Source organism: Ctenopharyngodon idella, chromosome 5, assembly GCF_019924925.1.
Source record: "Ctenopharyngodon idella isolate HZGC_01 chromosome 5, HZGC01, whole genome shotgun sequence".
Taxonomy (NCBI): Eukaryota; Metazoa; Chordata; class Actinopteri; order Cypriniformes; family Xenocyprididae; genus Ctenopharyngodon; species Ctenopharyngodon idella.
In genome coordinates this window covers 25,310,887-25,332,011 of record NC_067224.1, presented here as the reverse complement: position 1 = coordinate 25,332,011, position 21,125 = coordinate 25,310,887, and the positions used below count along the sequence as shown (strand labels likewise).

At 36.0% G+C, this 21,125-nt stretch overlaps 1 protein-coding gene across 2 annotated transcripts; it reads left to right on the top strand.

Moving 5' to 3' along the window:
* Positions 1 to 3,149: 3,149 nt before the first annotated feature.
* On the top strand, positions 3,150 to 19,432 carry aifm1 (apoptosis inducing factor mitochondrion associated 1). 2 transcript variants are annotated; one of them, XM_051893237.1, is made up of 20 exons: positions 3,150 to 3,378; positions 4,559 to 4,689; positions 6,880 to 6,979; positions 7,269 to 7,295; positions 11,499 to 11,555; positions 11,648 to 11,932; positions 12,044 to 12,109; positions 12,725 to 12,879; positions 13,573 to 13,703; positions 13,858 to 13,948; positions 14,136 to 14,220; positions 14,310 to 14,386; positions 15,025 to 15,133; positions 16,198 to 16,305; positions 16,564 to 16,652; positions 16,788 to 16,928; positions 17,142 to 17,284; positions 18,226 to 18,350; positions 18,552 to 18,742; positions 18,837 to 19,432. In XM_051893237.1, the coding sequence occupies exons 1-20, from the start codon at positions 3,291 to 3,293 to the stop codon at positions 18,906 to 18,908; spliced, it is 2,271 nt and encodes a 756-aa protein (XP_051749197.1). In that variant the 5' UTR covers positions 3,150 to 3,290; the 3' UTR covers positions 18,909 to 19,432. The 2 variants fall into 2 exon arrangements, with proteins under 2 accessions (XP_051749197.1, XP_051749198.1); XM_051893238.1 differs by lacking the exons at positions 11,499 to 11,555; positions 11,648 to 11,932; positions 12,044 to 12,109.
* Positions 19,433 to 21,125: the final 1,693 nt, after the last annotated feature.

Genomic DNA, 21,125 nt, shown 5'->3' with positions numbered 1-21,125 from the left:
TATTAATTAATAAGACGACCGACGCAGTACTCGTTCCGTATCTATGGGAAACGAGGTTACGTTAGTAACCAAGTACGTTTTATTATGTACAGAAAGCATGCACACAGCGTTTACATTAAAGAAGAAAAAGAGGAGAAAAACACAAGGAGCAAGGACAAAGACAAAGATGTAGCTGATGTAGACATCAAAGAAAAAGAAAAAATACTAAAATAATAAATATTTTGACAAAGAGAAACATAAAGTTTCAGAGTTTCTATTATGTTTTTTAAGCATTTGAAGCACTGAAGCATTTTAACAAACTCACATAGAAATATGTTAAAGGAGGGCTTACATTTTTTCCATTTACAAGGATATATGGATAAGATATTTACCCATCAATAAAACAAAATTTAAAACATCAGTGTCACATTTTGAGTTTCGGTTATTCTTAACAATCCAGGTATAGCGTTGCATACTTTATCATAACCTTTTATTGCAATTCTAACTCTGTATTTATTAATAAAATCATTATGTGATAAGAAATAGCCATCATCATCTAATAAATCATGAATAAAAATAATGCCTTTGCTATACCAATCACTTTTAAACAGAGATTTCCTATTAATAGCTACAGCCCTATTGTTCCAAAGAGTGGAGTTCTAAGAGCAAAAGTTATGGGTAAATATCATTTTCCAAAAAAGTACTTTTTTATGAAAATTAGATACCTTCAAAAGAATCTTACAAAGATAAAGATTACATCTCAACACATGGACACACACAATTGCACAGAAATGTGTTGTTAGTGCTGCTCTGACGATTAAAATAATTTAGCAACTTAAAAGCTACATGACATTTCTCACTAGCGAGGCAATAACGGGGCTGTTCTTTAAACAGATAAACTTACAGATTTGCTATTAGGCTTGTAGAGACGCTGCTGCCGAACACTGTTGAGAGACGCACAGACTCAGGTAATTCACAGATGCTTAAAGGGTTAGTTCACAAAAAATTAAAATTCTGTTATCATTTATTCACCCTCATGTCATTCCAAACTTGTAAGACCTTTGTTCTTCTTCAGAACACAAATGAAGATATTTTTAATAAAATCTGAGAGATTTCCCTCTATTGACAGCTACGCATATAGGGTTGGAAACCTCACGATCCAGTTTGATTAGATCCAATTCTGGGAGTCACGATCCAATTCTAAAACGATTCTTGACCTACTTTTTTTTTCTTATTAATGAATCAGTTTACAGACTTGAAATTCTTTTTAAAATTATATATGTAATTTTAAGTACTTTTTAAAATAATTAAAAATTAAAAATTTAAATTAAAACAATTGTATGTTAAGAATTTTAAATATATAAACTAGTATAGCTTCAAAACAAGCAAGCAGTAAATAATAAAGAGGGGAAAAAAACATATTCAAGCAATAAACAAAGAATTATTTCAGTATTTAAGAATATGGCCCTGTCCCAAATATCACACTTCATATGCACTTTCGATCTTATGGGCAATAGCTGCTGCATACGCGTGTCCTTTAAGCCCATGAGACCGTAGGGTGTCCCATTTGTCATTTTAGGTTTCAGAAGTGTGCTCGCAAGTGCCCACTTTGTGGTCGATATGCGCCCTCGATGCACACTTTTGCCGAGACTGAAGCGAGCTCCGCAGCAGACTTCTTCCCGTCAGTCAAAGCGGGCCGCGAGTGTTTAGGGTGCCATTTTGGATAGGGCTTATCTGAACGTCTGAAAAATTATTATTTTAAATTTTATTTTAATCCATAAGTATATGGATTAATGGATTATAATGCACTTATTTCATTGCTGCCATATGGTCTACTCCTACACTACAAGAGGAGCAGTGACCATTTTGAGCAAAAAGCCTCAAACTCTGTATCTCATTGTTTTGGGGTTGTAAACTTGTGACAGTGTTATTTAGTGTTATTTTACTTCATTTAAGAATAATTTTAATAAACAAAATATAAAATAGTCATGGTTTCAGTGAAGATATACTTACCAAAAATCATGACAACTCATAATTTTGTGTAATGTGTCCACTTAAACACTGACAAGTATCCTATGTCAGAAATGGCAGTCACATCAGCAGCAGAAATACTGTGTTGTGCATGCAGATATATTGACCCAGAAAGCAGGGCACAAAATGAAAGGGATACAAAATTAAAAATATAAAATTGAAGGCAATGTCTCCCTTCAAACCTTCAACTGTGTCACACTATTCTCAACCTTGTCACATTAATATTTTGGGGGAAAAAATATGGAAGACATTTTTAAAAATGAAGGCATTTTTTGCTGATTACCACCTGACATGTTAAGGACTAACACAATAAATTTGTGGTTTTATCTAAATTGAAAACATTTTGTTTTACTTGATTATTTATTTATTTATTTAATTTTTTTTTACAAAAATAAAGACTACAGACAGAGAATTTGTCTATTTTTAACTTTGGTCTAATAAAAATGTGAAAATTATCATAAATGTTACATTTGTAGTTTTGTTATGAGGGACACATGAGCAGTAGGTGTTTGTTTTATAACAAGTTTTGTGTAAAATCCTTTTTAAACCAACTCCATTTGTCTGTTATGAGGTTGAGAATAAAAGGTCTTTAATGCCTGAGGTGGGAAAATATGGTTTGTTGGAAATTTGATATGTGCCTAATGATGTGGGGTATTTAGACAATTAATCATATGTAGTATAAAAAAGTTATAGTAAAAAATATTACCGAATTCACCAGGAATTACCCATGTAAGTTACATTACATGTACATGCTTTGAACAGTAATTTTTGGTCTTTTCAGGCAGTATAGCGATATGTGATCATTTTTGTGATTTTTTAAACGTTCTTTTAGAAGTTTTTTGTGATTTCTTTCTGAAAATTTTCCTTTAAATGATTCAAATCATTTAGAATTTATAAATGCCTGAAACGCCAGATAAAGTAGTAGAAAGTTAGAAAAGAAATATCAATCACTTGTCTCTCTCATAGGTCTCTCTACATACTTTGAAAATAGTGGGACGTCTGTCGTCACACGACCTATGGCGTCGTTAAGGCGTATCTTACAAATAGCCAATCGTGACGCTAGGAAATTTTACCAGACAGAAACACTGACCAATTACTCAATAATTCTTCAGTACCACAGCCAATCAGAGCAGGGAGGGGGCGGGCCGTTAGCGGAAACCGGAAGCGCCTGCAGGAGCTGTGTGACCTGAGAAGGTCTCCGGCCTTGTGCAAGAGTTGCACGGTGAGTTTGGCAGTGAACTTCCCCAGACTGTGTTACCGAAAAGCACAGCAGAACTGCGATGTTTAAGTGCAAGACAGTATGGAATAAGCTGGCTCCGCTGGCCCGGGCCTCATCCACTTTGTGTCTGCAGAATGCGAGGAAATCAGGCAAGTTGAGATAAACGGCAGAAATCTGTTGCTCAGCAAATCACCTGTGAACTTCATTTCAGTCTAGCAGAACAACGGTTTGCAGAATTTCTATGGAAACACAAGTCTAGGCACCGGTAGAATAAGGGCTTATTTGACCGCGTGGATAGTCAAACCAATAAAGCACGCTGAGTTCAGTTGAATAGATAAACACCACTGAAGTTTCATTCACTGCTATTTGCGGTGACAGCGCTGATGTTCAAACACAATTTCAGCAAAATCGCTATGCGGCCATTCTGTAAACATTTTTTTTTGGCACGAAAAGACGTATGGGTTAATGCAAGAGTGCAAGTGTTGCAGTAATTTTTGGTTCAAGGTCGGCGAACGTCAAGTCTCCCTCTCATACACTTTGGGCTCTGACAACTCCATGACGCTATCATTCAGCTAAGTGAATTTTATTGCTGCAGTATTGTGGTTTATTTTAAGATAGACTGATTGTATACTATCCCGCTTATTACACGGATACTTACCAACTAAATAAATACGTTAATAAATATGAACAAATGTTGGTTTTAAATATTAATTGAGTAGAATTAAAAAAGAGAATAAAAAAGATGAATAGTTCCTAATCCATATTAAAGGATTATTTCACTAAAGAATTAAAATTTCCTGATAATTTACTCACCCCCATGTCATCCAAGATGTTATGTCTTTCTTTTGCTTTTGAGGAAAACATTCCAGAATTTTTGTCCATATAGTGGATTTCAATGGGGACCAATGGGTTGAAGGTCCAAATTGCAGTTTCAGTGCAGCTTCAAAGGGCTCTACACGATCGCAGCCAAGGAATAAGGGTCTTATCTAGTGAAACGATCGGTCATTTTCTAAAAAAAAAAAAACATTATATACTTTTTAACCACAAATGCTCATCTTGCACTGCTTTGCGATGTGCCACGCATTGTGTAATCATGTTAGAAAGGTCAGCGTGACGAGGGGCGAGGCACATGTGAGTTTGTTGTGTTCGGAATGACTTGAAAGTCTGAAGACTGTGATACTCAGACGCTTAGCACTATGAAATTGTCTTCCTAAGGGTGTAAAATATTTTTATTCTGGAGTTCCTGAAGGAATGGATAACCATATATTTTTGATATAAGTGTAACACCAGTACAATGAGTTTTTTGTTGTTGTTTTTATGACACTTCAGTGCTGAGACATGGCAGAAGGCTGGATATGGTTCAAAAAGCCCAGATGTCATCAGGGCCAGCAGGAGGAAGTGGGGAAAACACTCTGTATTACATCCTGGTTGGAGCAACATGTCTGGGGGCAGGAGTTTACGTAAGTACACCTTTATGACTTGATTCTTCATCAGCCCCATATTGACAATGGACCCTTTTCACAGACTGTGATGACGCGTTTTAACGGTCATCAGCATCGCAAAACTTGCAAAGTTTTTTATATTTTCATTTTTTTTTTTTAAATGTATGTACGTTTATAACACTATACTTAGTATTGTATTACCTTTTCATCAAATTACAAAAAACTAGTTAAAGCTGCTGTGAGGGTGTTTCTAATACAGCAGTTATGGGAGTGACGGTAAAGTTGACATCTTTCTCTCTACTGACTGCCGTTATCAATCGCTCTCTATTTTTTTCATCTTTTTGAAAGTTGTGAAAACACTGTTGTTTAGTTTTTCTTTTGCTATTTGAGAAAATGGGAACACAAAAAATATATTTAATGTATTCCCTCATTCACCGCCATAGACTTTTACCCAACTATGACGACTTGCACTTCTGAGAAACCTGGAAATGTGAAAAGGGTCTATATACTGAATATTTATTGACATGACGTGAAGGCTAAGTATGGCTAGCTCAGAATTTGTCCTCTGCATTTAACCCATCCAAGTTAGTGCTGCACACACATTAGGAGTAGTGACCACACACACACACACACACACACTGCAAATTGTGGACACACACACCCAGAGCAGAGGGCAGCCATTTGCTGTAGCGCTCGGGGAGTGATTAGGGGTTAGGTGCCTTGCTAAAGGGCTCCTCAGTAATTTCCTGTTGGTATTGAGAATCGAACCTGCAGCCTTCAGGTTACCAGTCTGACTCTAACCATTTGGCCACCCAAATTCTCACATAAGCTGCGTTTTCACTGCAGGAACCTTGCCCAGGAGGCAGGAACTAGGGACTTTGGGGTGGTACTACTCTGTGTGTTTCGACCGCAGGGACCAGGGTCTAAATTTAGTTCCGGGTAAATTAAACTTAAAATAAGTTTAATAATTCTTTATTAAACTTATATGCGGAGGACGAAATCCAGCGGGAACTGGAAAGTTGTGTGCAGTCCTACGTCACCGGACTAATCTTCACGGTACTTTAGACCGCGATGGAAACGTAGACAGCAACATAGAAAAAAATGTTCCTGGGTCAAATTGTTCCGGGTAATTTCGGTGGAAACGTGGCTATAGTTACTACAACTTTTACTGATATTTGAATCGGTACTGTTCTTGTTGTGGTTAGTTTGTAATTTGTTTGATGTTCATTTACATGTGTGTTCGGCAGACTCTTTTTCAAGATATACTGTTATGCAAGATATACATAAAATGGTTGTCAAAAGTACCGACGTCGGTACCAAGTCAGTACTGAAATTTTAAAAATGTGATGATACCAGCATTTCCCCCTAGAATTTTGAGCACTGTTGAGCGCATTCTTAAACACCTTTGATTGGCCGTTGTGTTCACGCGCTCAACAGATATGTCTGTGATTGGCTACAATGATCACTGCTTCAAAAACATTTTGTAAATAAATATCTTTGACGCTCTTCACCAAGCACTTGCACAAATACACACGGGAGCGTTTGAAAGCAGGCATCTATCAGCGGATCCCTAATATATCCCTGCTTTCAAACACTCCCGTGTGTATCTGTGTAAGCGCTCAGTGAATTGTAATTGTGAATCATTGTAGCCAATCACAGACATATCTGTTGAGCGCGTGAATACAACGGCCAATCAGAGGTGTTTAAGAATCCGCTCAACAGCACTCAAAATACTCAAAATGCTAGGGGGAAATGCTGGTATCATCAATTTTTAAAAACTTGGTACCAAAGTCGGTACTTTTGACCTCTATAATACGTAATGTTGCTTTGCTTTGCTCTGCCAGTTAAACTGCAGGCTCAGTTGCTTTCAGAAAAGATCTAATGTAGAGGTGTGCCATGTATATAACTGGTATTCATTTACATGTAGCAAACTTTATCACACAAGATACTGATGCAAATTGCACTTGGCGAAACAGGTTAATAAGCTTGATTGTTATAATTGCTTGTATAGCAGTTTCTCAACACCTCCTTTTCAGACATTGGCTCAAAAGGGCGCATCGGTTTTCTTCAGTGTAGTAAATAATGATGTCATAATTTCTCACATTTTTTTACCTCACAGATTTTGTCCTCCTGTTTTTAAATATGATGTTCATTCTCAGATTTGCAGAGTTCAAAATGAGTGTTGTTTATTTGTTTGTGTGTTTGAAGGCATACCGCACTGTCTCAGGGGACAAGGAAAGATATAATGAGCGTATGATAGAACTTGCCAGTAGACCAAAACAAGAGCCAAAAGCAGCTGAGGCTGTAGGTAAGTGATTTTACTAATCACATGTAGACATGCTAACTACATAAACACAAACTAAACAATAAATCACTGGTCTCTTTTAATTAGCAGTTGTTTCAATTAGTATATTTTCATCTTAAAGAGTCCCTAATGTGTGCCTCCTGCCTATATTCAACTTATTTCTTAACATATAAAAAAACTTATTTGCCTTTAATTTACTTCTGTCTGCAGCACAGATGTGAAAAAAATAATCATTCTTTCTTTAATTAGTATCAGAGAAGTTTAATTCAGTATGTTGTCCTTTGTGTTTCAGGTGAAGTTGTGGCAGAATCAAAAGAAGGTGAGAGGTTATTTCTATACGCTGCTATAGATTCTTTCCATTTGTCTGTCTATATTAGGGATGTGCAGAATGACTAATTTCATTAACGTTTAAACGGATATTTTACAACCCCAAGAAAAGCTTGACGTGTACTGACAGCTATACATTATTTAAGCATATTCTCTTCGTTAGGATGTTGATATAGCAAGTGTCAAGTAAGTTACATTCATAATGTTTCTTTTTTAATTCAACATAAAATATCATACCGTATTGTCCCTTATGACCGGTAGTATACCAAGCCTATACGCAAGCTTAATTGTTATATAGGGTGAATTCAGGTTGATTGGGACACTTTTTCCAAGTCATTTCAGTGGCAAAAAGTGTCCCTCTCTCCAATAATAACCAACTGCAGAACCATACGTCACAGCAGTCTGAGGATGCCTTGTTTATACTTTCGCCTGGCTCCGCACCGCAAGCCTCCGCTGACTGCACACGATCCTCCCCAAAAAGGATGAGACATTTATACTTGACGTGTTTGTCGTAGTACTATTCCTTGAAACGTCAGGGATTTTACACTTCATCAAACCCACACTACAAAATAATGAATCATGTAAAACCCAGTAAACCTTATTACTTGTGACATTAGAACATAATATATGGATATGACAACATATGTATAAAACTAAATTGAACCAGTTTCTTAAATGTTTTCTAATGTCAATAAACATTTTAATTTAATTTCATGAACATTTTTATTAAACGTGGACCTTTATTTTCATTAAAAAGGGTATTGTAGGCTAGTTTTGTAAATGTAATAATTCATTTAGACAAGCACAATCTGGGTGCCAGCATAGATGCCGGTACAGAAGTCGTGCATCTTTGGAAGTGGAGCCGCGCACGAAGTTACAAAAAATGCTGTGCATGGCACCACGCGAAATGGGGACATCTTCATACTATAAACCAGGCTTTATGTAATCATCAGCACCACCCTAATTTCAAGCCTGACACTGTTGGCCTGGCGCTGTGACATGTGGTTATGCGCTTCTGCAGTTAAATATATCTTTCCCAGTCACCCTGAATTCACCATACTAGTTTGACATTACATAGAAGAAAACAGAAAAATTTTGTGTAGGCTGTAAAAATACTCCCGCACCTTGCTCATCTTCCGAGTGGACATTTTTCTGAACCTGCCCCGAGCATTACAGAGAAAAAGAAGGCATTCAAAATCTGAGGTAAAATGAAATTATATTGTTTTCCGCTTCAGATATAAACTTTTCAAGCAAATATCAAGCAAAACATTAAATTTGCAAAATAATTTGCAAATTAAATAAAATGTAAACGACTAGTATTTCTAAGTCGTCTAGCAGCAGCAATATCGTTCAATCGACTAGTCGTCTCGCACATCCCTAATCTATATGTGCACATTCACAGCCTTACACACAGAGCACTGCTGTCCACTCCCTGTGCATTGGCTGCTGAATACAGTGCAAAACTTAAGTCTTAGTTTAAATGTCAGCTATCTGATGACTTTATTTGAAAGTTTTCAAAATTCTGATTTGATTGGAAAACTAAGATGAAAACATATGAGATATGTGATGCAATACTGTTGTGCTCTGAGGTCTCATGGCTCTGGATGGTTTTTGCCAATGTTATTGGGGCACACCTGGGTATTAACATACACAGCATGCCCTGTTCATGCATGATGACGCAGCACTTCAGTTAGGAAGAATTCTTAACTCTGCTTAGTCTGAAAAAGAAATTAACAACCTGAACATATTAAATGGTATATTTTATTATGTACAACGATCAAGTCAGCTCCTGATCACATGTTTAATATCTTCATCTTCATTTGCGCATAGCATAACATAACATTGCTTAACTATCTTGGTTTTATCAGAGTAAAAATAGTTGATTTAGTAAAATTAATATAATCTGAAACAGGTCATATCCAACATTTTATTGTTTTATTTATTTATTTTTTTCTCCACAGTTCTCTTATAATTTTAGTCAAGGTTTGTTGTGGTAAAATCACTCCTAATTTAGTTCTTCCAATTTTACTACTTTTAGAAATAAATGGGTAGCTTTTGTCTACTGTAGTGGTTCAGAATGAGTTTTAGTTAGTATCAAATATTTTAAATTTTAAAAATATATATATTTTTTTGACTGGACAGGAAGTTTTATAAATCAGTTTTAAAATTCTTTTATAGAAAAGTCAAGGAAAATTTAATTTCCCATGATAAGAGCCATTTTAATTTTGCATTTAATTACCTGAGGAAGCTATTTTTCTTCTTTAAGGACTGGAAAAATATCCATTCCATTGCATTAATTCAATGCATTAAAAAAACTGATGCATTGTCACAAATAACAGCTATATGCAGACAGCAACACGATCAAAGACTGTAGAATATGGGAATTTGATGTACAATGTATACTACCATTCAAGTAAGATTTTTTTTTTTTAAAAAGTAATAATACTTTTATTCAGCAAGGATGCATTAAACTGATCAAAAGTGACAGTAAAGTCACTTTTACATTGTTACAAAAAAATTCAAATTTCCACAAAAATATTAGGCAGCACAACTGTTTTCAACATTGATAATAATAATAAGAAATGTTTCTTGAGCATCAGATCAGCATATTAGAATGATTTCTGAAGGATCATGTGACACTGAAGACTGGAGTAATGATGCTGAAAACAGGACAGGAATAAATTACATTTAAAAAAATAAAATAAGTTATTTAAAGTTGTAGTAATATTTCACAATGATATTGTTGATACTGCATTTCAAATAAATTCAATATAAAAAAAAATGCAGCCTTGGTGAACCTGAGACTGGTAAAATGTACATGAATTGTCACTTTCAGTCATGCATGCTTCTTGGGACAATGCATGCTGCATGATGTGACTATTTAATGTTCCTGTTAACTGTCTTTTGACTTTTTTTAAATGTCATCTTTAACTCTCCTAATATTCCTGCATTATATGAGCACTTTCCTCTAAATAACTTTTAAATAAGCTTTAAATAACTCTAAACAAGCATCTAGGAATTGTAAATGTAAACTGTCAGCTGTCTTTAGAATTGTCACCGTGACCTTCCACCTCTGCTCATATATGGTGAACTGTCTCCTCTATATCAAGTGTTTGTCTGTGAGCTTTTGTTTTTGTGTGACTGCCTTGTGGGTAACTCCATTGACGTTCCTTACCCAACCAATTGACTATCCATTGTTTTTTTTCTAAATTTCATCCACTGTGCTTTTTCGAATTGAGAGGATAAAATTGTGCAAAATGTTTTCTTTTTGCCATTGAGCCAAGAATGGTTGGAATGAGGTGATGTTCTTTCATCGTTGATGGAAATGCCTGAGGCTCTTCTTCATCATGTCTTTCACTTGTCAGTTGTGTTTTGTTCATCACACATTGTCTCTCACCAACCAAATATTTCTGCCACAAGAACACCACTATTTTTTCCTCCTTTTCTTTTCATCCTACTAACTCTTAGGTGTTTTGAAGAAAGCTGTTTTGCCTTGCTCATTGTCTTGCTTTAACTGCTTTTTTCCTGTTAAAATATGTGGAAAGATTTTTAGATGGCTAGACTCTCCATTTGTCTGGATTGTCTGTCCTGTCCTCTGCTTGTACAATGAAGCTGAAGTTTTGGAGAAACTCTCATCATCTTCTGGAACTTGTTTTGAAAAAAAAAAAAAAATCTGTTAATGTCCATGTTCCTCATAAGCTTCTGTTGGATTTTTGATTGGCATCGACACATTGACCCAGCATCAGAATCAGCTATGAGTGTTAAGAGAAAAATGGCAAAGAGGAGCTTCAATATTTTTGATATAAGAATCTTGGAATGAGTTTAATGTAAAGGTAGTGAAGTCTGAGAGAACATTCCTGAGAATTGATGCACTTCATGGTAACGTGGTAGTCCTCCCCAAAACAAGATGATCCTGTCATGGAAGTTCACGAAGAAAATGTTGCAACTATGGGAGGAAGTGGATGAAGACTCTGACACCTTCACATTCACCCATAACGATTGTCCTTTTCCTTACGTTTTTACCCTTTTCCGACAAATTCATTCCTGATCCCGGATCCTTCATTTTTTCCTTTTTCACCAGAAGAACCACTCCTACAACCCATCAAAGATTAAAAGTATTAGGATTCAGGGAAATGGAGAAAATGCTAGGTATTTTTTTTTAAAAGTCACTTATCTACTCATAATCCTGCTTTAGATGCTGCAGCACCTCTGGAATCCATCCCAGAACCATCTCCAGAGCCAGTTATAAGTGGTAAGAGCTGAGGAAGATGGAGTGGAGGATTGTTTTGGTGCCTCTTCTCTTTCAATCAAACAATCTTGTGTTTTGCTCATCTGTGGCATTAGAGCCAGTTGCTGAAGAACCAACTCCAACAGAACCTCCTGTTGAAGAACCTCTGGTAACAGAAGCTATTGTGAAGTCCACTGAAACTGAAGCTGTTGCAGAAGCTCCCATAACTGAACCCTTTGTGGAAGAACCTATAACAGAAGCCATTGTGGAAGCCCCGGTAACTGAACCTGTTGAAGCCTCTGTAGCAGAATCCGTCATTGAAGTCCCTGTAACGGAACCTGTCGCAGAAGCTCTAGCAGTTACACAGAGTGAAGAGCCCTTAGCTCCTGTAGTTGAGAGTGGTAAGCTTGACACTTCTGCATGGAAATCCAGGAATTTTTTTAAAGGAGGGAAATACTTTTATTTGGAAATTGAGGTTAACGTCTTTCCTCTCCTCTTACATCGGATTTAAGAAACCGAGCCCACACCTGTAATCATCGCTGAGCATGTTCCAGAGGCTTCATCTGTTTCTGAGAGTGGTAAGAGTCCAGTTTTGACTGGATGGGAAACAGTTCTGCAGTTTAAACATGTTACCGATAAACATACTGATAATTACTTGATTTACACATATTGACACTTATTTCAAAACTTTCTATTACTACACCTTTTGATTTTTATGTCTACATATGATCTTTTTTGAGTTGTTTGACTAGATTGTGTCTTGGTCTGTCTTTGGTTGGTTATTTCCTTTATCATTGAAGATCATTCGTTTTACTTGTCTATATAAACCACATTGTCCTCACTTCTTTTCAAGGCCTTATCTTTTTTCCCCACTCAGCCATTTCATTCTTTGGACGTTTGTTGTGTCAGTGTGACTGATTTAATGCTAATGGCTAATGCTAATTGTACAAGGTCACACACTTATGACCAATTTGCAGCCGCTTTTCTAGATTATGCGAGGTATCATTTGCACTAATATTACTATAAAAATGCTAATCTCTCCCCTCATCTAGTGCTGTGTTCCTGAGATCTCTCACATATTTTTGTACAGATAATGATAAGTGCACATGGCTAATTCACGATTCATGTCAAGTTATTCATAAACGCTTGTTTGTGTGTGTGTGTTTGTACTAAATTTGTCTTTCTTTAACCAGCTGCAGATCCTGAGCCAGATTCTGCTGCGGTGCCCTTTGAACCCACTGCTGCTCAATTAGATGTCCCTGAACACGCTCCCTATCTGCTGATTGGTGGAGGCACAGCTTCATTCGCTGCAGCTAGGTCTATTCGGGCACGTGACCCTGGTGCCAGGGTGAGTCTGTCAGTTTGGTAGTAGTTTGGCAGAATTATGGTAATGCTCACGTATTGTAATCATCAAAACATGTGTTTGCCAAGAACCCCCAAATATGAGGGTGAGGGACCTTGTGTGAGACTTCCTTTCTTAAATATAGACACATATTTTCCTGTTAAAAGCAGTAATATAGAAAATAATACAGTACATGTGACATTGTAAAGACAACAAAATTAAACCATTGTTTTCAAAATTAAATGTTTTTATATTGTCATTTTACTAAAGAAATCTGTTAAAATATTTACTTTTTTTACTTTTAAGTTGATAGCGTGCCTGAGATTAACCTTTTTTTTTTTTTTTTTTTAACAAAACTGTTAACCAGATTGTTTTTTTTTTTTTTACTTCAAAACTAGTGATGTCAGTTGAATAATTATGATTAATAAATTAATCTGACCAGTATGTAGAAAGCAGAAAGAGTAATATAATCAAATTCATCCAGTTTCATTAAAAGTATTTAATTAATATCTTCGGTGCACAAGTTTACATAAATTCTAAGAGCCCTAAAATACTATTGTGAAGTCTTTTTTCTTTTTTTCCAATTTAAAAAAATAAACAAATAAATTAACCACAGATTGTGCCCTTGCTTGAATCCCATATGCAAAACATATCTAGTTATTAAAGTGTGTGTGCGGATTGTGTGTGTTTGTTACACAGGTGTTGATTGTAACGGAGGAGTCTGACCTTCCCTACATGAGACCCCCTCTCTCTAAAGAGCTCTGGTTCTCCGATGACCCCAAGGTCACCGAAACACTGCGCTTCAAACAATGGAACGGCAAAGAGAGGAGGTGTGTGACAAGAGTGTTCCAGACCACTTAAACCAGACCTAACACTGATACACTGGTTTTGTTGTCAAAGTGTCAAAATTGTATCAGAATTCTGGATTTTTTGTTCAGACTGTTTGCAGAAATTGTGATATTAATTTATTTCTGTTTGTTTTAGTATTTACTTCCAGCCTCCCTCGTTCTATGTCAGTCCCGCGGATCTTGCTAAAGTGGAGAATGGGGGTGTGGCTGTGCTTACTGGCCGTAAGGTGAGAAACTCTGACATCAGTATCTCATGTTGCTGTGGAGTTGCACTCTTAATTATGTTCACTTGAGCAAGTCTGAAAAATGCTGAGGTCACAGAAGAGGAGGAAATGTTTTATGGATTCAAGTGTGTGCAGTTGAGTTGTCCTCATCGTAACCTTGTGTATGTGTGTGTTTGTACCTATGGTGTAGGTGGTACACATGGATGTCAGAGAAAATAAAGTCAAACTAAGTGATGGTGCAGAGATCTCCTATGAAAAGTGCTTGATTGCCACAGGTAAAACACATAATATACACATGAACACATATGCAGGGGTGTAAAATCTATTGCTGACTGTCCTGTAAATGTATATATTTGTGTATTAGGTGGGGTGCCTAGGAACCTGCAAGTGATTGACAGGGCAGGAGAGGAGGTGATAAAGAGGACGACGCTCTTTAGGAAAGTATGTCTGCTGCACATTTTTTGAGCAGAGTGAAGCAGTAGTGTTCAAATCAAATACTTAATTAATATGTCTGTGTTGACATGAAATCAAAATTGATCCCATTTAAATTCTAAATACATGTTCCTGGTCTTACAGTGCACAATTCATCAATACATGTTATTCTAAAGGAAAATTTTTTATCTTTATCAACATGCAATGCATCACTCAGACACTTAAAAACTTTCCTTTTCAGATGATGGATAAAATCATGTCCTGCGCAATTTTTTTTCTTGCTGAATATCTTATTACAATCTAACAGTTTACATTATGCACATTAATGGGTTGTGAATGCCGTTTCATGTTGAGTTCAATATTAGTCAATTGACTTGTTCCTACAGTCCAAGAAAACCTGGAAAATAGCAAGGAATTTCAATTTGTGGGAAAAATAATTAATGTTAAGTTCTATAATAAACAAAGTTATGTTCAAGTGTAAAAATTTATAATTCTTCTTCTTCTTCTTCCCCCTTTTATCCTGTAAATCCTAAAAACATGTAATAACTAGAAAGCTAATGAAAATTTGATGGTCAAAATGTATAGGAATCCTGTCTTTATATATCTATTTGTTCCAGAGTTTAACCTTCATGTGTTCTTTTTGGTAGATTGAAGACTTTAGATCTCTAGAGAAGATCTCCAGAGAGGTTAAGTCCATTACCATCATCGGCGGAGGTTTTCTCGGTAGCGAGCTAGCATGTGCCATGGGTCGCAGATGTGAGTCCAAACCCTCAGCTGTCACTTTAAATGGGAAAAAAATATGGCTAAAAGTGTTGATTGTAAAAAAAAAAAAAAAAAAAACCTTACTCTATATATAAAGTGTGTGCGTGTGTGTGTGTATGCGTATGCATGTGTATGCATATGCAGTCCTGGGTAGTAACTGATTATATGTAATCTGTATTACATAATCAGATTCCAAAAATGAAGTAATTTTAATTAGACTATATTATGTTTTAATATGCTCTTGATCAGATTACAGTTGCTTTTTTATTGATTAAATATTATTCACGCAATAGCAGTATATTGTTAATAATTGATTGTCCTCAATTAATCTTTTACATTTTTCTTTCTAAAAAGCATACCACATTTATAATTTTATAAAAGCTATAATTTTTTAGAAAGGAGTTAGGATGTTGTTGAATTTCACACACAGACCAGCCTCTAGTCAGGTATAATTATGTAAAATGGAGAGGCCACATAGCATTTGACCACAGGAGTATTTCCTTAACACTGCAAATCTAATCAGCTCCTGACCAACACATTTTAATTATTATTAATTATCAATTGTTTTTATTGTAAAATTATGATTAAATTAATTACTGGCTTTATCAGCTTATAAACCCCCTGCAGTTCCTTAACAAACCTCAGTTTGGGAAAACCCTGATGTAACCCTAATGTTTAGTGTATATCATGTTGTTGATAAAGATGGAATATATTGTCTTTTCTCTTTGTATTTGTATATAAATGTTACAAGATTGTCCTATTCAAATCAATATGATAAATCAGTTCAAAAGTAATCAAAAAGTAGTCAAATTATATTATATTACCTAGAATGTGTCATGTAATAGATCACATTATTAATTACAAGTTTGGCCATGTAATTTGAAATCAATAACTGACTTCAATTGGTAAGTAATCTGTCCAGCACTGTATGTATGTATGTGTGTGTGTGTGTGTGTGTGTAGCATAATTTAAATGTTTTTTTTATTTATTTACAAACTACTGACTTTTCCTCTCTCCTTCTTTTTGCCAACACTTTCTTTCTCTCTCCCTCTTTTTAGCCGCTGACCTTGGTTTAGAGGTGATCCAGTTGTTCCCAGAGAAGGGTAACATGGGAAAAGTACTACCTGAATACTTGAGTAACTGGACCACTGAGAAAGTTCGGAAAGGTAAGAGATTGAATAAAGGATGTTTGTTTGAGCAGCCTGACATAGAAACACTGTCTCAACCACTAGCATTAGTTTTGAGTGGGATTACTTTTTTGAACAAACAATGACCGTGTTTGGGAAACCTAAGTTCTGTTTGGCACAGGAATTGCTTCCTTTAGATTTAAATGCCTATATTTTGAATCTGGACATTTAAATATAGACATTTTGAAAAGATTGAAAGCTAAAAGTTGACCAAGCTAACCTTTTGACCATTCATAGAGGGTGTGAACATAATCACGGATGCTGTAGTCAAAAATGTGAGCTACAAAAATGACAAATTGGAGATCAAACTGAAGGATGGACGACTGGTGAGTCTGCTTTTCTCGATCATCTGTTTGCTAATTATAGTGTATTATGGTTATATTTGTGTTATGGTAAATAATAATGATTCATGTTATTAACACTAATAGAGTTTTTTTTTTTTTTTTTTCTTGTTGTTTTAGGTGAAGACCGACCACATTGTGGCAGCAGTTGGTTTGGAGCCCAGTGTAGAACTTGCCAAATCAGGTGGACTGGAGGTGGACTCTGATTTCGGAGGGTACCGTGTTAACGCTGAGCTCCAGGCTCGCTCCAACATCTGGGTGGTATGTAAGGCTGAGGTTTTTTCGCAAAACTTACAAAAGGGAAGAGAGGAGGATCTTACACTACTGAAAGTGTCTGTATTTAGCAGACGGTACCAAGACAGAAGGTCCTAAAGAACGAAAGGGATGATTGGCTCAGTTTTCATAGGAACAGTACTAGTTCTGAAAGACAAATTTTGACATGATAATTAAGGTTCCTCTTTGTTTGTGTTCTAGGCAGGAGATGCTGCATGTTTTTATGACATCAGGCTGGGCCGCCGGCGTGTGGAGCATCATGATCACGCGGTGGTCAGCGGCAGACTGGCCGGTGAAAACATGACTGGAGCCAACAAACCCTATTGGCATCAGTCTATGTTCTGGTATCCACACATCTTCAATAAACTCACCTTTTAATATGTGTTTTTAATAGCATCAGGGTTCCCAAGATTCTTGAAAGTACTTGAATTTCAGACACATGGATTTAAGGACTGGAAAGTATGTAAAAACAAACATAAGTCCTTGAAAAAGTGCTTGAATTAAACATGAAATAAATTTTGTTAGAGTAGCATGGTGCTCATTACAAAAATTAGCCTTTATGTGCTGCCAAAGCCAGATGAAACAGCGCAGTATTTAGCTACATAAAAATTGGCTAATCAAAATTCCAAAGAATAACGCCTTATAAAGTTGTGTTTATAAGCGCAGTGCTGGGGAAACAAATATATTGCTAATAAATATACTTAATCAATAATAAATATATTTCATCTACTGAGATTGAAATTGCTTTTTTATTCAACGCGTCTGCCGTTTTTGTTCAGAAGAATGTGAAGAACGATCCATATTTTTACACAGCTTACACGCAGTGTTATAAATGTTAACCGATGGACTGATAAGAAGCTAATGTGCTTTCCAAAAATGTAGAATAGTAAAGTACCTATAGTATTATATACAATCATATTTTAAATGATGTATAATCTAATATAATTTTGACTTTTCTTAAAAAATGGTTTAAAGGCTGAGATTATTATTTTTTTTTTAATTTTTCATCTATTTTGTTTATAAAACTTGTTTTTGTCAAAACGCATTATTTGAACTACAAACATTCTTTAAATCAATGTTTTTACAGTCATTTAATGGTTGGGGGGGTAACATATGGATAACAATTACATTATCCATATATATATATATATATATATATATATATATATATATATATATATATATATATATATATATATATAATATGCGCTTGATATAAAATAAAAGGTGAAAGGGTTGGAACCCTGTATCATAATTCACACTCAAAATATGTCCCTGTCTTCAGGAGTGATCTTGGACCAGATGTTGGATATGAAGCCATCGGTATAGTGGACAGCAGTCTGCCCACCGTGGGAGTGTTTGCTAAAGCCACAGCCAAGGACACACCGAAAGCTGCAACCGAACAATCAGGTAAACAAACATTTGCTAACATGTTTGCTGTTGCTCTATTTTGATATTGTGTCCTTTTGTAGAATAAGCTACTAGATGCCTTGAATTTCCTTCAGGATTAATAAAGTATCAGTCATCATCATCATCATTTGCTAACCCACTTTCTTGGTACCATCAATACCAGAGTGCAAACAAAAAAATACACGTTTTCTCTGTTTACAGGCACCGGAATCCGTTCCGAGAGTGAGACAGAGGAGGTTGCTGGGGCGTTGAAGGCAGAAACAACAGCCCCTCCACCCCTTATCCAGCAGAAGGAGGATTATGGGAAGGGAGTGATATTCTACCTGAGGGACAAAGTGGTGGTCGGTATCGTTCTGTGGAACGTCTTCAACAGAATGCCCATCGCAAGGAAGGTGAGCAGAGATATTGTTCCCTTTCTCCATTCATCTTCATTTCAGTGTTTCTCTGATAAGGATTATTAATTTACTGTTTTGACTTTATTTGTAGATAATCAAAGATGGAGAGGAACATACAGATCTGAATGAGGTGGCCAAGCTTTTCAACATCCATGAGGACTGAATAATCTTTCATTTTCTCTGTTCTCTGTCCACATCTATGTGGAATGAACTTGGAAAAAGACACATACACACAGAACAAACACATACAGGCTTACATCAGCCTGTCCTCTGTCATTTTGACCTTGAACTCTCTGAGATCAAGACATGCAATGCTGCCTCTGGGCTGCAAGGTGGCGCTGTGATTTCAATGTGCTCATGGATTGGTTCAAACTGTATCACTCAATTTTCTACTAAGAGGAAATCTATACCTGTTGTTTGTATTGAAAAGTGCTGTGTTTTTTTTTCTGTTGAGGTCAGTAAAATTTCATCTCACTTCTTGTGTGCATCCCTTCTAAACACGTCCTCCAAAACCTCAAAACCAGACTGGATAACCACTTTTGCTGAGAATTGCAATAAAATTGCATTTTGAATCAAACAAAACCAGATGAAAGACAGTCCTCTGACACCTGGTTGCACAATGTTTTCTGTCTGCACGATCAAAGCAGCTGGTACCAATGAAACTAAATAAAAGTAAATTATTTTTAATTATGCCTCGTTTCATTTTAATTCTTCTTAACTTTTTAATATTTGCAGATACAATGTACAGCGATTGTTTTGGCCTTTCCAGAAGTCAGAGGAACCTACCAACCCTCTGCAAGTGCGAGAAATTCATAAGTTGTGTATTTGAATGCCTGTGTGTCCAATATGGGCGTGACCCTGAGGGTTTTGAGATGCGTGGAGAAGATGCAATATGTTAAGGCTCATTAAACCTGTGATTGCCTGCAAACATGTTCCCTAACATAGCCTTGACCTATTTCCTTATGCACCAGCACTCTGATATACAGGTCAGAGTAATAGAAAATGTCTCATACTGTCTTTCTGCGGAGTGATAACCAGTTTGTGCCTTATGAAATTTTGATGTTTAACAAAATGTTTTGACGTGTCCGAATGCTGTTATTTTGATGCAGAACTCACACTTTAATCAGCATTAAATTGGATTCTATATACATATTACAGATTTACATTAATTCAGTATTAAGAAAAAAAAGATTTATTAATTTATGGTCTAGTTATTTTTTGCTGAATAAATAATGTTCAAAATAGAGGATCAAACATGCCCTAGAATTTAAGAGTTTCAGGTTTCTTGATCTCAGTTCTGATTGTGTATTTCAGCTATATGTTCAAATTGTTTAAATGGGGAATTCTGTCTCTGTGTTTCAGACTGATTCAATTCCGCCAACTCCTTGGTAAAAGAACTGGCTCATAAGAATAATTTGTGAATTAGGCAACATTGGTTGCGTTGTTTGTTCTTTTGCAAAGTAATTTGTATTTTTAGTGCGACTGAGTTCTGTAGAAGCACCAGGAAGCATAGACAAAATCTAAGCTCCACAAAAACAAGATCAGATATTTCTGAGATAAACTTCCTCAGGACTGTAATATTCTCTAAAGCATATGAACAGGCTGGATGTCGCTGACCCGTACATACATAGGCCTACACACACACACACACACAAGTTTCTGCTTCCACGCCAGTTAATCTGGAGTCAGTCAGCAATTCTCAGTTCAGAATGCCTGAGTACCTTTAACCTCTGTGGAGACGGACAAATTTAAGAGCATGTGGTGCTTAAAATTTTATGATTCAGTGGTTAATAACTCTGTTTTCAGGTATGTTAATGATTAGAAATCTGGTGTGTGTGTATTTGGAGGGTCTTGGATAATTATGTTGGCTGAGACTGAGAGCAGAAGTGTGTGTGCGTAGTGTAGTTTAGGCAGGTGCTCTAATTCCTCCTGAGGTCAAGGAAATGTTTTAACACATCATGGACATGACCGCTGAGTGTGTGTGATTTCAGAGAAAAACTGGGTCTGTTATTCTTTAGTTTGGTTCACTCTAGAGTGAAGACACATTAAAATTAACACTGGCCTAGTTATCCACTGTGACTCAACACATAGAGCTCACTCGGATTTCTCTTTGTTTCAGTTGTTTTTCTTGCACCCACTCTAATTCTTGTCTTATTTTTCTCTTTTATTCAATGTCATTATCCTATAGAGCTGCCGGTTCATGTACAGCAGTAAAGACACTTACAGCATTATAAAAGATTTCTATTTTAAATACATGCTGCATTTAAAGGTATTTTTTTTAATAATGTATTTTGTTAAACTTTTGAACAGGAAATATGAAACGTAATATACACAATATTACGTTTCATATTTACTACGAGAAGATACTTACAGTATTTGT

Coding starts and splice junctions, on each gene's coding strand:
- aifm1 (XM_051893237.1), top strand. CDS start 3,291: ATGTTTAAGTGCAAGACAGTATGGAATAAGCTGGCTCCGCTGGCCCGG. Junction 12,110..12,724: donor TTCATCTGTTTCTGAGAGTG/GTAAGAGTCCAG, acceptor TTCTTTAACCAG/CTGCAGATCCTGAGCCAGAT. Junction 15,134..16,197: donor ATGTGCCATGGGTCGCAGAT/GTGAGTCCAAAC, acceptor CCCTCTTTTTAG/CCGCTGACCTTGGTTTAGAG.